Raw genomic sequence first — 18,599 nt, forward strand, 5'->3', positions numbered from 1 at the left:
CATCAAAATTGTTCTATATAACTACTACGTAGTGATTGAATGCAGGGTCGTTTGTCTCGCACTGTCTGTTGTTTACATAGTTTCCTCAAATTTAAAAATACATTTATAGTCTGTATCGCTATTGTATAAAAAAAACTACAGCTATTCACAAGGTCAATGTCTTTTATACTATTTAAAACTGTTTATCAACATAATGTTAGACATTATTTTTATGTTTACAAACATCTATAAACACAGATGTTTGTGGCAAAAAACGTCAATATTTTGAATTAATGAAATTATTATTGTTATACTAGTTTCCTCGCGATTTTTCATTGATCATGAGTCATGACATTAACAATTCTTTTTCCTGCTTTTGGAACGAAATTCCTTATCGCGCGTTGCGAAAGTGGGCTAGACGGAAAAAATAAAGAAGAAAAGTTGTAACGATGCTTATTGCTATAGTTGCGTGCGCGTGCTTCTCTATATTTCTCTCTCTCTCTCTCTCTCATAGAAAGCAAACCAGTTATTTTAAATAAATAAATAATATTATTATAGTGAAAATGACTTATTTAAGTAACTTCGTTCCATCCGGGTGTCCCTTGACACCTCTCAAGTTTTTTATATTTTTAATTGCAACAATTTTCATTGATGCTCCGCTCTTATTTCGTAGCATGACGTTATGTAGCCTCCCTCGATAAATTAACTAAGTTTAATCAAACAAACTCTTCAGTTTTATAATATTACTTGTACCAATAGATACGATAATGAAAAAAAGAGCGTGTGTCCCTAGCACCCGTGTCAGAAGTAAAATTTCTTTGGCAAGATTCAAAGATACCTAGTACCTACTCAAATCGTCGCCTTACTACGTAGTACTAGGTATTATATATTATTCTGTGGACTTACTTACAATAACGTGACGGTATTGTCATGACGCAACCTTGAAATTTTACCCTCAACGCACCTAAAGAAGTTTTACTTCAAAAAACGCATAAAAAATATTGTCATTTATATTGTATGTATAATTATTGTAACAAAACGTATTTCTTACCTTATCGTACTCATATACATATAGCCATTCAAGTTATTAATTACTTTCTTTCAGCGACAAATTCAACTAACATAAAAGCAAACGGCTCAGCGGAGACCAAACGTCTGCCGCTCGTGAAGTCCGCGCCGCATCTGAACAACAATAGAACGGACGAGGTCAGCCATGACACTAAGGGGCTCGGTGTTGACGTCATACCGGGTAAAGATGATGGGTATGTGGGTAGTTTTATATTTTAAAAAGTTTTTGCAAGATTTTAACCATTAAATTGTACACACGTACTGCAAAATGTAAAAATTTGTCTATTTCGTGTGGGCGATTTTGAACTTAAATTTGAATGCAATTTTTTTATCTTTGCAGACTGGACAATAAACCATCGAAGAAACAAAGTAAGGTATGTTAATCATGCATTAGCAGTAGCAGCAGTAGTCATTAGTTTATTTGAGCTTAAAGTTTTATATCTATCAGTTTATCTGTCTGTTAGTTAAGGTTTATTTCAAAAATCCCAAATAACAATTTAGAAGGTATTTTTACTGACTGGCTAGTTATGTTTTTTAATTAATTTACTTTTGAAGAAAATTGGAGCTAGTCAAAAATTCACACTGAAAGTTGATTCAAATTGAATTTTCCCTATTTTATAGCATTCAAGCAAAAAAAATCAACATTATTGATTAATAACACTGACTGACCGGTTGGCTTAGATGACAGTGAACCTGCTTGCCAAACCTTGATCGTTGGTTCGATTCCCAACCATGGCAAACATTTGTGGGATTAACATCGATGTTTGCTGTGTCTGGGTGTTAATTATCTATATAAGTATTTATTTAAAAATTATATATGTATGTTTATCAGCTATCTGGTTTCCATAACACAAGCGAACGCTTAGTATGGGATCAGATCCGATCGTGCCGTGTGTGAAAATTGTCCTGAAATATTTATTTATTTTAAACAGATGGCCCACGCGGGACATTACATAAAGATGACTTGCCTCCTCGCCTGCTGGTGTTTCTTTACTCTAGCGTTCATGTTGTTTAATGAGAGAGAAGTTATTGTTATGAACACTTCGGTGAATCCTGATCAGGTTAAGAGTAAGTACTAATATTGTGATAGTCTGTTAGTATTGATCGTAAAAATAGCGGATTGGTTCGGTACGAAATTTGGTGTTGAGGTAGAATTTAGTCTGGGCTAGCATCTATTGGCTATTTTTTACCCGGGTTAGTTTAGTAATGTTATTTAGTTTGAAGATACATATTATATAAGTATATTTCATCTCGGTAAACAGCAACCTATATCTCTAGCCTTATAACTATCTTTACACATACAAATTGTACCATAAACTTGCTCAGTTCTGACGTGATAGAAAGACAAACAAACGCTCTTTTTGAATTCGATCTACGAATTCATTCAAACAATTTCAAATCTTTAAACTTTTTACAATACAATTAATATTGGAGTAAAAGCTTCATTCTTTGAAATTAAATATTTTATAAACGCGATTAAAATCCGTTAAAATATTTAATATCTAAATGTATAATACTCGTGTAAAATCAAGTATGTACTTACAAGAAAATACTAAATTTAATGCTATTTTTCCTAGCTTATAACCTCAATTCATCAATGGGAGATAATTTCGTGATACAAATCCGACTCAAAGGACCATTTTTAACGGAACAAATGGAGAGTCAAATGAATTCAACTGAGTTTGAGAAATCGCAGAAACTTTACGTTTGGTTGGAGGAGTTTTATAATCGGAGGAGTGTGAAGGTAATTATTATTTTTTATTTAGTTTAAGTATAACTTTTTTTTTGAGTGCTATTTCATGTTCTTGTTTAACTGTTTTTGGATAAAAGCTCATGTAATGGTATTTAGTTGTCTAATAAATGTTTCTACTAGACATAAAATAATAATGTTTATGTTAAAATTTAGTTTGGCAAAAATAAACATTAAACTTTTCGCTTTACAAAGGTATTTCATTGCAACTATGTTTACGTACAACGTTTAATAAGCGACAACATTTTGTAATAATATTCATTTTAGTAATAATATATTCTTTGTCAAAGGTATATTTTTACTTTTACCATTTATATTGTATATTCTTCGTTTCAAGATACAATAGTTAGTTTTAAGTGTTTTATTTGCAAAAATGTTTTAAAAATGTCCGTTACATTTAAAGGTATCAGAGGAATGGCTAATACCGCTCCAAGATGGCGGCCTCGATTTTAACGAGGGCGAATCACGTTCCTCCATATTACGAATTTCGACCAATCACAGCTCAGATATAGCATTACGTATGAAATTAACAGCCAATGAGAGTGCGCCGTTTACTCTGAGTTATACGATAAATCCAATAGATGTGAATACAGGAGTTATTTATGCGTGTGCGCTGTTATGTGGATTGTATGTGTTGATTATTTTTGAGGTAAGTTTTTAATTTGATTTTTATTTATTTATTTATTTACCATAAGTAATGTCAATGCAATGCAACCATAAAAAATGCATTGAATTGTTTACAATAGTTTTGTGTATTTTAAGCCACATACAGAAGAGAAAAGCTTCAAAATAGAAAAAAGATATGTATAAATAAACAAACAAGACCACGATTAAAACCAATTTTAATACCTATCAACAAGCAATCAATCAATTCTAATCTTTATTACAGAGCAATAAAACTGTTAATTAAAATTTAATTACATTAAACATCATATCGCATGTAACATTATCTTGTTTCCACAGTTGATTATGAAAGTATGTATATTTAGGTTATAATATTACTTTTACAGCAATATATGTAATATGTAGGAAATGTAGGTACTTCCTTGACTTGACTAGATGTTAGAGAAATTTGTAAGAACTGCTAATTTCTATAGCTTTCTACACGAAGCTTCACCCGATTTGTTTGAAACCTTTTAAATTATATACTAAAACCTTCCTCGAGAATCACTATTTATATCACAAATAATCTGTTACGTTTTTTTAAAGATCTAAGCATACACAGACGAAAGAAAGACTTGGAAAGCGACTTTGTGTAGCGACGTAACGGATTTTGATGCGGTTTTTTCTAATAGATAGAGCGATATAATTAAAGAGGAAGGTTTTAGTATGTTATTTATTAAGTTTTAGACAAAACGGGCGAAGATGCGGGTGGAATGCTAGTAGATTATAAGTAGGAAAATTAATTTTATCATCTCCAGGTGATAAATATTTAGAACAATGGCGGCCGTAATCATGTCTATGACCACATCCCTAGCCACTATTACTATAAAGGGCTAAAGACAAAGTCTACCTGAACTGATCTCCTGGCTAAATTATTATAGCTAGTGGAAATAACACGGCTTTTACCTTTGGAACGAAGTAGCATATCGCGCGTTGCGAAAGAGGGCTAGACGGAATTAAGACCAAAAGTTGTAACGACACCTTTTTGCTACAGTTGTGAGCTATAGTTCTCTGTCTCTGAAGCAAGCCAGTTAATTAAGTAACTTCGTTCCATCCGGATATTAGCATTCCTTGACTTATTTCATTTATCATTTAACTCCTGAATATTGTTGATTTGTTTAATTACACTTCAAGAAGGTAAATTTAATTCTATATACTACTTATTTCAAAAGGAAGGGAACTTCGTTCCAATTTATTTATATTATTTTTATTTACTTGACCAGGTGGTAAACAGAACAATGGCAGCTGTAATCATAGCTACCACTGCTCTAGCCACCATCACAGTGATGGGCGAAAGACCCTCCCTTCCTGAACTGATCTCCTGGTTAGACGTGGAGACGCTGCTGCTGCTCTTCAGTATGATGATACTAGTGGCTATCATGGCGGAGACGGGGATGTTCGACTTCCTTGCTGTGTTCACTTTTGAGGTAGGTTTTTGCAGCTTCAGTTGTATGTTTGTATGCTAACTAAACATTTATTTATAAGTGATTGGCCCACTTTTTCCGCCCTATTGCCCGTTTTATCCTTTTTTTATGTTTTTATTAAATAGTCATGCAAAAGTTGGCTTAAAAGCTATAATTAAATTCCTATAATTTAGAGGGTTGGCTATATTTTTTTAGCACGCTTTTATTTGCTTTACCTGTATGTATGTATGATTTTGCCATTAAACCGAACAGATTTAATTCAAAATTTGTACACTTATCAAGGATCGGTGACAATACATTAATCCTTACTAATATTATAAATGCGAAAGTAACTCTGTCTGTCTGTCTGTTACTCAATCACGCCTAAACTACTGAACCAATTTGCATGAAATTTGGTATGGAGATATTTTGATACCCGAGAAAGGACATAGGCTATTTTTTATTGCGAAATATGTACCACGGGCGAAGCCGGGGCGGACCTCTAGTTTTATATAACTAGTTGCCCAGCAGACGTTTATCTGCTCTATTGCACAGATTAGATGCTAGCCTATTGCTCCATTTTCGTATTTTCTCTATAAGAACCTTGTGCCTTAACAAACAAAAAAATAATTACCAAATTGGTCGAGCCGTTTTACGCTTAGCAACACGCTTAGAATTTCATTTTATTAAATAATGCTCTATTTTATACTAATTATTATATTTAGTCGCCAAGGATGTCTTGATACAATATATTTTATTATCATACTAGCAATGCCCTGCGGTTTCACCCGCATAGATAGCGATATCGTTACAGTGAAAAGTCTACTATAGGTCGGACTATAGGTTTAAATTTTAATCACATGAAAATCACCTTTACCCCGTCCCGCACTACGGCCTTTTTTTTTGTTTTAGTGGGGAAATCCTTCAGAGATACCCACGGCCTCCGGCGGAGGGGCCGTGGGTTATGTCGGATTCCTACCGACCAAAACCCCACTGTGTTCCGTCAAGACGCATATAGGTAGAATTCCTCCGTGACCCCCGCACTACGGCCTGCTCGAACAGTATACCTACTATTTTCTGTAGATTGACACTTTTAAAAATTCGTTATATCTTTTGAATGGAATATCCAATTCTTTTCATTTAAAAAGTATTTTGCTGGTATTGAAACAGTCTATAATAAAACATCATTTAATGGGATAAGGATTAATATATGTGTATGGATAACATGGTTTGATTACTGTCGGCACTTCTATTTACTTTGAAAACGTAAAAAAGTTGTTGTAGTAACATAACTACTGAAGATGGACATATGGTATCGCGGACTTTCTTGTAGATATTGATCCATTCTATAATACCGTAGAACATTTTTTTGTTCTATCTTCAATAGATTCCGCAGCGCACGCGATGACAGAAGTTTTATTGAGGATTTTTTTACACCTTGGGTTACATTATTGCATTTTTGGTAAGGATCTCTAATTTTTTTGAAAATGCAATATAGCCTATGTTGCTCAGTAAAGATGCAGCTTTCTAATGGTGAAAGAATTTTTGAAATCGGTCCAGTAGTTTTTGCGTGAAAACCATACATACATACATACATACTTACAAACTTTTCCTCTTTATAATATTAGTATAGATAAAAGATAAAAGATAATCATTCCCCAATCTCACTGATTAATCTACTAATATATTCAATTTATTTCCAAATTGAAATGATAAAGTCATTTATTTTAATTTAAGGATTTAAAAATATGATGAAACTAGCTACGCCCCGCGGTTTCACCCGCTTGGCTCCGCTCCTGTTGGTCTTAGCTTAGCATCTCCTCGATAAATGGGCCATGTAACACCGAAATAATTTTTCAAATCAGATCAGTAGTTCCTGAGATTAGCGCGTTCAAACAAACAAACTCTTCAGCTTTATTATATAAGTATAGAGTATAGATTTATTCAATTAAATTCCAACCTGAAATGATAGTCATTTATTTTAATTTAATATACCTAATAATATGTTGAAATAACAAATCTTGATTAGAAACAATTCTACAATAAATAAATAAATATTATAGGACATTATTACACAAATCGACCTAGTCCCACAGTAAGCTCAATTAAGGCTTGTGTTGTGGGTACTAGGCGACGATAAATATAATATTTAATAAATACATATATAGATAATAACACCCAGACCCAGGAACAAATAATTGAGTTCATCACACAAATATTTGCCCTGACCGGGGATCGAACCCGGGACCGTCGTCGGCTCAGTAGGCAGTTACTTTACCACTGCGCCAACCGCGTCGTCGACAATCAATTATATAAGATTAGATTGCATATATCTTTTATCATAACACCTATTATTGTTAATATTAATAATGATCACTTTAATACAAGTAGTTTTTTTACTAGAAATATCTGGATTTTCATAAATAATTTACTTAAATAACTGATAATAGACAAAGAGTTTTCAACAACCTCTTGAAAACTTGAATAAGTGCATAGATTAAGTAAAATATCATAAAATACATGTTTTTATAGGTAAATAAGTACCTATTATACAAGTTGGAGCCAACGGTTTCACTCGCATGATTTTTTTAACACCGATGAATTTTTTAAATGTTTTGTTTTAAATTCGGTTCGGCACTGCCCAAACTATATTCTATTCTTTTTTTAATAAAAAAAACGATTATACATGATAGAATCAACTAAATCACTTGCTCTTATAATTATTTAATTTGACGATCGTAAATATTATAAGATAGTACATAGTAGGTACGTTAAATACGTACGCTCATGAAATTATTGTATTGTTTTATTATTCGTCCGGTTAAATTTGATCAAAATCGAGTCTAAAGGGGGTCGGTAATCGGTTGCATACAAACATACCTGCAGGTGGAGCTAATCTCCTTTTTTTAATTACGTTTAGCTGACGCTAACTGAGTGTGCTAACTAGCTAACTGAGTGTGCTAAATTGGTGTTAATTTTTTAGTGTAAACGCGAACTAAGTGTGCTAACTAGCTCACTAAGTGTGCTAAATTGTTGCTAACGTTTTAGTTGTATACGTAGTATATTATTATTAGTCTGTGGTTTTAGTGTTAACGCTAGATAAGTGTTAACGCTAACAAAGTGTGCTAAATTTCACAAAAATATACCTTTTTAACGAAATTTTCTTAAAAGGAGTCTAAAATTTTTCATTCAGATTAAGCGTGTCTATAAAACATGTGTACGTATGTCAAGGTCATTGTATTATCTAGTGTTTAACTACTTAAATATACTACTTGTGATAAACTATCATGTCGTCTATTCCAATATTTGCTGACTGGCTCAGTTCGTAATGAGGAAAACTATACTAATATCGTTAATCGAAATACATACAAAAATAAATTGACTGACTTATCAAGACAGACTTTACTAGGATTAGACACAATATGATACTTTGCACTGCTTTTCTTCTAAAAGTTTTGGAGAGCTATAAAAAATTAACTAAGGAAGCTAAGCTAGTTAGTAGGCATGAATTTTTTTCAGTTTTGAAGTTCTTAGTTATATTTTATTAGATGTCCCGGCAAGCGTTGTTCTGCCTTACTTTTATCACTTAGGGGTATGAAAAATAGATATTGGTCGATTCTTTGATCTACCCAATAGGCACACAAAATTTCATGAGAATCGGTCCAGCCGTTTCGGAGGAGCATGGTAATATTGTGACACTAGAATTTTATATGAGTATGTATATAGAGATGAAAATTTTATTTTATTGATTTCAGGTAACAAAAGGCAAGCTATGGCCGCTCATTACCGTTCTATGCGCGATCACGGCTTTTCTATCTACCTTCTTGGATAATGTGACAACAGTTTTATTGATGGCTCCAGTCACAATCAGGTAGGTTTTATATAATTAAGTTATTAGCTTCACCTGTATGTTTGTATGTAACCGACTCCTTTGGAATCGATTTTGTAATTTAAACGGACAGATTTAATTCAAATATGTACACTTATCAAGGAACGGTGACAATGCAATAATTTTTGCACTATATTTTTACTATGTGTAAATTATTAAGCGACTATGTATAAAAAGCATATAAAAGAATTGTTAAACTGACTGTTAGGGCAGACTTTCTATAAACATACTATAATAGGGCTGATTTTTCAATTATTCTTTAAAACATATTCGTCCAATATTTTATAAAACAATCTTCTCTAAAATATTTGACCGCCTTTAAACATTTTACAGACATTGACGTAGGAACGATAAACAACTAGTCTCACAATCATATTGTATAAAACATTCATTGAAATTAACACCTTATTTCTTGGTAGTAATGTTCAAGGTCTATTGTATCGCTTATTAGAAAACTCGGAGTTTTTGTGCGTGATTGTGAGTTAAGTTGTTTGTTGATAATGTTTATTAATGGTGTTGAATTAATGAAACGATCGCAGATTCATATTTTACTGTATTTTATTAATTAAAGTTGAATTTTGATTGTGATGGTCTTTAATATTTCATTTAAGTACTAGATTTCCGCCCGCGGCTTCGCCCGCGTTTTCAAAGGAAAACCCGCATAGTTCCCGTTCCCGTGGGATTTCCGGGATAAAACCTATCCTATGTGTTAATCCAAGTTACCCTCTATATGTGTGCTAAATTTCATTGTAATCGGTTCAGTAGTTTTTACGTGAAAGAGTAACAAACATCCATACATCCATACATCCTTCATCAATCAGATATTAAGATAAGATTAAGATTTTATTTATGCTGTTTGTAATAATTCATTTCTCTTCTTTTAATTGTTAAATAATGAATATATAATATGTCTCTAATATCTTCCTGTCAAATTGAAGACAGGCAGGTTTCTGGTTTTATAATATACTAGCTGTGCTCCGCGGTTTCACCCGCATTTCTTCACTTCTGTTGGTCTTAGCGTAATGATATATAGCCTATAGCCTTCCTAGCCTATAGCCTTCCTCGATGAATGGGCTATCTAACATCGAAATAATTTTTCAAATCGGACCAGTAGTTCCTGAGATAAGCGCGTTCAAACAAACAAACAAACTTCAGCTTTATAATATTAGCATAGATTCATTAGCATTTTTTTAATAACTTTCAGGCTATGCGAAGTAATGGACCTCGACCCGGTGCCCATACTAATGTCTATGGTGCTATTCAGTAATATCGGTGGCACGGGCACACCGGTGGGCGACCCGCCTAATGTGATCATCGCTTCTAATAAGGCTGTTGTTCAGGCGGTGAGTGGGTGTAGATAGATAGATAAAAAAAATTAGGAATACGTAGAGCGTAATAATCGCTTTATTTGTGACTTTAATTAACATGGATACAGTATACAGATAAAAATGGGGGGGGAGGAGGAGGTTTTGAAACTTTTGAGAATAAATTGAATGTTTATAATCTGCTTTTTTTTGTAAATTGATATTGTTTTGTGAGACACAAAATTTGTTTGAAGTCTTTAAATTGATTCACTAATTTGAACATGTCACTATGTAAACTTTTAAATGATAAATAGAGTGAAATGACTGCCATTTTCATTTTGGAGGAAAAATACATTTAAGACGAGTTATATATTGCCCAAAGCTTGTTATCTTATAAGTATTCATCATTTTTTGCCTTTCGCTCATTGAGCTTAAAATAAACTTTCAATTTAAAGTTCATTCAGTATAACTTGTGTGTCGCATAATTTATTTACCAAAAAAACGCATCCTGTATAATCATATTTTCCAATTTCAGGGTATAAACTTCACAAATTTCACGCTTCACATGACATTGGGTATTCTATTGGTGTCCGTACAGACGTACTTCCAGCTACGTTTTATATATAGAGACACTAATAAACTCCGTTTGAACGTCCCTAGAGATATACAGGGTGAGTCGAAATTATTTTTTATTAAAAATCTCGTGTCACAATGTTTGTCCTCAATGGACTCATAAACCACTTAACCGATTATAGTAAAATTCGCACACCATGTGCAGTTCGATCCAACTTGAGAGATAGGATAGCTTAAACATGTAGGTATCACGGGCGAAGCCGGGGCGGACCACTAGTTACTCACTAAAATATTGAAATATTCCAGATCTACGTCACCAAATTTCAATATGGCGTCGCGCGATAGAATCCCTCCCGCACCTCAGTAAAGACGCACATGTGGTTAGAGAGAGATTAGAAAGGAAAATGGCGAAATTAACAGCACAATTGGAAGTTATGGTCAAGGAAAGTACGAAACGTGTGTGTCCTAAAGACACGTTTCATACAACGCTAGTGGAATTGAAGGCTAAGGTAAGTTACAATAAAAAAAATCCGGGTTGCACTGGGGGAGTGCCGGCAGAAGTGAAAACTTGATTATTAACGTTGAGCATGTTTGATATTTTGGAATGGTATCCGTCTTACGCTTTTTCGATCAGGTCACGTGTCCTGACGCGAGTTTAAGATTTTATACCCATTATAGAAAAAGTGCTCAACGCCGCTAAAGAAGTTTTCACTTCAAAACAGCGTGTGTGCCGAGCACACGTGTCAGAGGTGAAACTTCTGCCATGACGCGACCTTGAAATTTTACTCTCAACGCGCCTAAAAAAGTTTCACTTCAAAATATTATGTGTAGTTGAACTTTAATGGAAATTTCTTATTCCAGTACAAAATTCGGGACAAGATGCTGCTCCTGAAATCGACGATTGCTATCACTTTCGTGGTCGCTGTCTTCTTCCTGCATTCGATACCAGAGTTGAGTAAGTATTTAAAATATGTTTATTTACTATAAAAATAATAATAATTAATATAAACAGTCAAAAGACAATTACAAATTAAATAAAAATTATTTACTTATCTATTGTAATCATTTTGTTTATTGAATTATGATATATTTTTTGTAATATTATTCATACACATAGTGCAATAAACAACCATCTATATAATCAAAAAAAGACTGGTTGCACTCCGGGAGTGCCGGAAGTGAAAACTTGATTATTAACGTTGAGCATGTTTGATATTTTGGAATGGTATCCCGTATCCGTCTTACGCATGGAATATAAGGGCTAAAAAAAAACATCCGTCTTACGCTTTTTCGATCAGGCCACGTGTCCTGACGCGAGTTTCAGATTTTATACCCAACGCCGCTAAAGAAGTTTTCACTTCAAAAATGAATCGCCGAATGTCTTGCTAAGCGCAAAGCTAGAGTTTTGACAATTTACCTCGGACTTATTTATAATATTAAATTGTTGTGTGTGTTGAAATCAATTCTTTATTTCTATAATTCATAACTGCTCACCAAATTTCACCAAAACTCACAATATAACAAAAAAACTCACAACTCACAATATAACACAAAAACTCACAACTTCCAGACCGCGTGTCGCTCGGTTGGACAGCTCTACTAGGAGCAATATTACTGCTAACTCTAGCTGACAGAGACGACTTAGAACCGATCCTACATCGCGTAGAGTGGTCCACTCTACTGTTCTTTGCGGCACTTTTTGTATTAATGGAGGTAAGTTTTGAGTATGGTTTTAAGATATAATCTATGGTTTTAAGACATTTATTCTCATTAACCTTTGTACCTCAGCTATGTAACTACATTCAGCAAATAAAGACAATTTGAATTTAAGACATGAAGTCACTTACATGAGAAACCTAATTTTAAACATAGGTATAAATAAAAATTATGATTCGTTAGGTAAAGATTTAGAGTAGGATATAATCTATTAATTAAGAGTTTCATTTAAACGATTTTCGAAATCTTTTCAAATCGGACCATTTCCTGAGATTAGCGCGTTTAAACAAACAAACTCATCAGCTTTATAATATTAGTAAGATTAATCAAGAGTTTCTTTTAAATGTTTTTCTTTAACTTTTTAAAATCTTAGTCCATGATATTTAGTTGTATTGCATTCTAATCCATACTAATATTATAAATGCGAAAGTAACTCTGTCTGTCTGTCTGTTACTCAATCACGCCTAAACTACTGAACCAATTTGCATGAAATTTGGTATGGAGATATTTTGATACCCGAGAAAGGACATAGGCTACCTTTTATTGCGAAATATGTACCACGGGCGAAGCCGGGGCGGACCTCTAGTGCTTTATAAATGGGAAAATTCTAAAATGCCATCTTGTGATTGATTTTTTTCTATTCTTTACAAAAATTCTCACGCCAGAAGCATGTTTCATTTAATACGTATAACAGTTGATCAATAATGTTGCAGTTTACATTATTTTTATAATATTGCTCCTCGAACAAAACATTTCAACGGGAGTTATAAATGTAAAAAGAAACGAATTTCCGAACCGAATTTTCGACCAAATTATTTTGTTTTTTTACATGTGATAAGCGAGCTGTACTTCACAGCATGACGAATAAAATATCACATCGCAGTTACGTTTTAAATAATAGCTGTGTAATAAGTGTTAAAACTAATTATTGTAAATGTATATAATAATGATCCACTGTATTGCAATACCTGCGCAAGGTTGTAAATATGTTTGTATGTTTGTATGCAATAAATGATTTGATTTGATGTCATTTCATTTGATGCATGGTTAAACTATGTTTCTAAACAAATTTTTACCATAATTATAAGGCTGAAAGCTCTTTGTGTTATTTTACAGGCATTATCAAAACTGGGCTTGATAGCATTCATAGGAGGTCTAACTGAGTCCTTGATTCTGAAAGTTGATGAAAGCGCTCGACTTGCTGTTGCTTTAGTTCTATTGTTGTGGGTAAGTTAATTTGAAATTAATCTTAATAGATAGTAGTTATTTAGGATAACCCAATTTTTAAAACAGTATATATATTATTGCAAGTAAAATCTTAAACGACATTCTTCTTTGAATTCGACTTTTCAGACAGATATAATATATAACAGACATAGTGTTTTAGCTGATCACGATTTAATAAAGACCTTCTTTAAAAGTTATAAATATACATGGGTACTCTATGTAATTACAATTGTGACAGAAATATTTGTTTTAGAGTTTTATAGTAACTAACATTGTAATACGAGAATTTCATACATTATATAGAAAAGAGATAGAAAATATGTATAATTATTTACTAGCCATGCCCTGCGGTTTTACCCGCGTTGCTCCGCTCCTATTGGTCTTAGCGCGATGATATATAGCCTATAGCCTTCCTCGATAATGGGCTATCTAACACCGAAATAATTTTTCCAATCGTACCCGTGATTCCCGAGATTAACGCGTTCAAACAAACAAACTCTTCAGCTTTATAATATTAGTAATTTATAATAGGAAGGATTGATTCTTTTGTATTTTTTATTTATTTTGTATACCATGAAGAAAGGTTCACTTTACTGCTTATTTATTATCTCTGTTCGCTACCCACATAATAAAAAGTATTCATCTCAATCATTAATGTATGATTATTGGTATATCTTTATTCACCCTTAATAATTTACAATCACGTCAATAAGTTACAACATAAGGCATCTACTGTAAATCAAACTATCTTGCACTGAGTTGCAGGCCTGGCGTATATTTACATATCTTTTATTTAAATTTATTACATTTCTTTTCTATTTGCATGCGTCACGATAAACGTATTTGCTTTCTTTCTAATTCTTAGTTAACTTTTCAAGGTATCGGGTGTGAGTTCAGCGTTCGTGGACAATATACCGCTCACCACAATGATGGTGCGAGTGGTGACGGCTCTGGGTTCGAATCCCGCGGTCAATTTGCCGATGCAGCCTTTGATATGGGCTCTCTCGTTTGGGGCTTGTCTTGGTGGTGAGTTAAAGAACTGATTTGATAGTATTTTTTTTAATTTTGAAAAAATGTGCTTTATCATAAGTGTATTGTGTAATTATCTCGTTGGGCTACATTTTCAAAATCAAACTCAAACATTTATTTATTCAATTGGACTTCTTCTAGAAGCACTTTTGAATCGTAATAACATATTTTTTGCATTTACCATCGATTTGGAAAGCAGTATCTATGGAGAAGAACCGGCAAGAAACTCCATAGTTGCTCTCTTTTAAAATCATGTCAATATTACAATTTTAATTTTATATAATATGGAACTATATAATATGACAAAGAATATTCAGTCATTTGGCTATAATTTTTGTTTCGATAGCATTCAAATGCTTAATAAATGAGAATATTTAAAGTAAACAAAAAAATTCGATCACTCAGCGGGATTCAAACCCGGGTCTTGTATGTCGCCAGAGCAAACGAATTTATCTATCTCTCTATCGGTTTTATGTATCTAACGGACACCCCGAAAGGCAGAAAACGTGAGTTCGTATACCGCTGAGATATCGAAGATTTTCTCTTGTTTAAAAATTTATATTAAACTCTTCTTATTTGTCACTTGTTATAATGTTTAATATTTACTAACATTAGCTTATAATGTTACTAAAATTAATGAATCTCTGTCATCTAATTGCTTAAAATAAATAAATAAAATAAAAATATTTTTTTTTTATTTACCCAGGTAATGGGACTCTAATAGGCGCTAGTGCTAACGTAGTATGCGCGGGAGTGGCCGAACAACACGGCTACAGGTTCACGTTCATGCAGTTCTTTAGAGTCGGCTTCCCGGTCATGATCGGCCATTTGATTGTTGCCACCGCTTATCTTTTGCTCTGCCATTGTGTATTTACTTGGCATTAGAATATTTAAGTTTGGGTTTTTCTAGATTCGAAATTTGGATTACAAATTTAGACTAAGGCTGGCTACTCACGTACCTTCAGAGGCGATTACAATCTCGGTTGGTCGGCCGTCGGAGCAATTTCAGCTGTTCACAAAATTGCCCCTGAAATGACATATATGACAATACTATCTTACATATGACAATTAAGGAGCCAATGAAGTGTCCAATTTCAAAATTGCCCCTGCTGCGGGTACGTGAGTAGCCGCTTTAATAATGGCTAGATCGAGTCTTCATGCAAACGGAACGTCTCTATGTGATTAAAAAAAATTAGGATCTATTCTGCGTCATTTTGTGACGTCATATGTGTTTATTCTAACAAATTAATTTATTCAAGTCAGGATAATTTTTGTGAATCGATACTGAAATACAAAAAGAATGTCCAATATTTCAAGTAAATCGTGTTTTTTGGGACACCAAATTGACGCTAAAAAGTTATTATCCTATTTTTAGTTGAATTATGTAGTATGCGTGAACATTACAACCTTACGCCATTGACGTTACTATAAACAACTAGACTCACAATCGACTCACAAAGGTCTAAAATGCGTTGTATAAAACATTCATTGAAATTAACACCTTATTTCGTGGCAGTAATGTTCAAAGTCTATTGTATCGCTCATTATAAAACTCTGCCTAATACACTCGTAAGTAGTTTTGTTTCGGATAATTTTTGAGCGTGATTGTGAGTTCAGTTGTTGAATGATTTACCTATTTAAAATATATGATGATATACATTGTATGATTGTTTTTCTAACGCATTTTTTTATGATTGTTTTGTTTTTTTTTGTATGTTCCGTTTATTGGTTTAAAAATACTAATTGTTTTTTCGAAGAATGTTATCATGGAAATGATAGTTTTTGTTTTTATGTATATTTTTAATTTTTATATACAAAGCGCAAGCCTTAATTTTATTTATTCAAAAAAACGTCCTTTTATAGCTTTATAATAATTTAAAGAACAATTATTATTAAAATAATTTAAAACATTAAAATAAGTTTATTTTATGGATTGCTTTTTTGAATGTTGTGTTTGAAAATAATTAAAATTATGTATCGTGCAAGCTATCCTGAAATCACAATATAAAATGAACTTCGAATGTAAATTTATATTTAAATAATTATTTATTTAATATAATATAAAAGCTGGTTTCACAGCTTCTAGATACCTACTATGTTCTGTGTAGTTTATCTGACAGTTAAAATTATAAAATATATTATACATGGATATGGTGTGAAAGAAATTTAAAAAGAAGCTGACAGAAACCGACTAAAAAAATGAGTTGTCTGTAATATCGGTTTACTGACGATAGTTGAACGTGACAACGTCCGATTGTGCTTCTTTGTCGCTCGTTCCGCGCTCTCGCTCGCACTTCAAGCCTTACATGGAACGCCTCAGAGCGAGGTAACGCCGCATGAGTCATGTTTTTTCGTGCGTGCAGCCGGCCCTATCGAATTATAAGACGTTGTCACGTCAATATTGTTATAGTGCGTTTCACGAGAGAGTTCCCCTGCCGTTATGTTGGCATACCTGACTGTCAAAAACGTCAAAGAGCTTAGAAGCGTTACAGAGCCATTTCTCTTTCACCACTTCTAAGCGTATGCGGCATGATGCCAATCTCTAAAACATTTATAAATTTCGGAAAACCTCGACAACTCTGTAACGCTTCTTAGCTCTTTGACGTTTTTGACAGTCAGGTATGCCAACATAACGGCAGGGGAACTCTCTCGTGAAACGCACAATACTCATATTATTCATTTATTCATATTGTTAGTGTGTTTTATAACTATAATATATTTATATTTTAGATTGTGTAGTTTGCAAAATTATTGTACCTTATGTTAACTGTGATATGTCGAGAGTTTTATTATTATTATATTATTATATATGAATATTATATTATACTAGCTGTGCTCCACGGTTTTACCCGTATTGCTCCGCTCCTGTTGGTCTTAGCGTGATGATATATGGCCTATACATATATAGGCCATAGCCTTGCTCGATAAATGGACTATCTAACAGTGAAATAATTTTTCAAATCGGACAGGTAGTTCATGGTATTAGCGCGTTCAAACAAACAAACTCTTCAGCTTTATAATATTAGTATAGATTATAAAATTGCGACTCTAGAATCAGTATTCATTTAGTTTAGTATTACATTTTTTTTTATTATAGCGCATTAAAACTAATAGGATAGTTATTTAAATTATTTTTGAAGTGAAACTTCTTTAGGCGTGTTGAGAGTAAAATTTGAAGGTCGCGTCATGGCAATGCCGTCACGTCATGGAGTAAGGCGACAATTTTGGTATCTTTGAATATTGCCAAAGAAGTTTCACTTCTGACACGTGTGCTCGGCACACACGCTCTTTTTTTCTTCTAGATTTTATGAATCAAGTTTTAGTATTGTCATTGTTAATATTTTCTTATTTTATGCACAGATAATATTATAATAGTTATAGGTGTGTTTGTGTGTGAGAGGGAGAGAGAGATAGAGATACATACATTTTCATTGTATACGTATTTGTCTAGTTAGATAAGACATTTAACCAATATATTTGTATATTAAGAAATACATTATAAGAACTATATTTTCTTTTATTTACCTTACCTTTATATCTGGATTCATAATACATTATGTATATTTCTACTGTATTATTCCTATAATATATCAACTACATAGTTTAAAACAAAGTCGCTTTCTCTGTCCCTATGTCCCTTTGTATGCTTAAATCTTTAAAACTACGCAACGGATTTTGATGCGATTTTTTTTAATAGATAGAGTGATTCAAGAGGAAGGTTTTAGTATATAATTTATTAGGTTTTAGACAAAGCGGGCGAAGCCGTGGGCGGTAAGCTAGTTATGTATTATGTAAAAGATAGTCTATGGTTACAGGCTAAAAAACGCCTGAACGAATAGTATACACACAGAGAATACATATATGCATGTGTTATCTACATTCTACATTGATATGTAAATAAAATAAAAATTGTTTATTAAGCAAAAATACGTCCATATTGTTGCAGCCATGACGCCACAGATAAGATATTAATGTTTGTTTCATATTTTATCTGTCAA

The 18,599-nt window shown here is 32.9% G+C and overlaps 1 protein-coding gene across 1 annotated transcript in view; it reads left to right on the top strand.

Annotated features, from left to right (window-relative positions):
• Positions 1 to 18,109, top strand: part of LOC149475479 (P protein-like) — a 33,565-nt gene extending 15,456 nt beyond the window's left edge. The window contains exons 3-18 of the mRNA XM_089713516.1: positions 1,085 to 1,252; positions 1,729 to 1,746; positions 1,925 to 1,932; positions 1,980 to 2,115; positions 2,625 to 2,791; positions 3,201 to 3,446; positions 4,684 to 4,887; positions 8,619 to 8,734; positions 9,957 to 10,095; positions 10,592 to 10,727; positions 10,936 to 11,138; positions 11,491 to 11,584; positions 12,200 to 12,342; positions 13,462 to 13,572; positions 14,451 to 14,598; positions 15,308 to 18,109. Coding sequence (XP_089569642.1) covers positions 1,085 to 1,252; positions 1,729 to 1,746; positions 1,925 to 1,932; positions 1,980 to 2,115; positions 2,625 to 2,791; positions 3,201 to 3,446; positions 4,684 to 4,887; positions 8,619 to 8,734; positions 9,957 to 10,095; positions 10,592 to 10,727; positions 10,936 to 11,138; positions 11,491 to 11,584; positions 12,200 to 12,342; positions 13,462 to 13,572; positions 14,451 to 14,598; positions 15,308 to 15,486 — 2,216 coding nt within the window. The 3' untranslated portion in view covers positions 15,487 to 18,109. The remainder of the gene's footprint in view (positions 1 to 1,084; positions 1,253 to 1,728; positions 1,747 to 1,924; positions 1,933 to 1,979; positions 2,116 to 2,624; positions 2,792 to 3,200; positions 3,447 to 4,683; positions 4,888 to 8,618; positions 8,735 to 9,956; positions 10,096 to 10,591; positions 10,728 to 10,935; positions 11,139 to 11,490; positions 11,585 to 12,199; positions 12,343 to 13,461; positions 13,573 to 14,450; positions 14,599 to 15,307) is intronic.
• Positions 18,110 to 18,599: the final 490 nt, after the last annotated feature.

Source organism: Colias philodice, chromosome 30, assembly GCF_061535455.1.
Source record: "Colias philodice isolate Cphi_HAF_F1 chromosome 30, ilColPhil1 Martin Lab GWU primary, whole genome shotgun sequence".
NCBI classification, from domain to species: domain Eukaryota; kingdom Metazoa; phylum Arthropoda; class Insecta; order Lepidoptera; family Pieridae; genus Colias; species Colias philodice.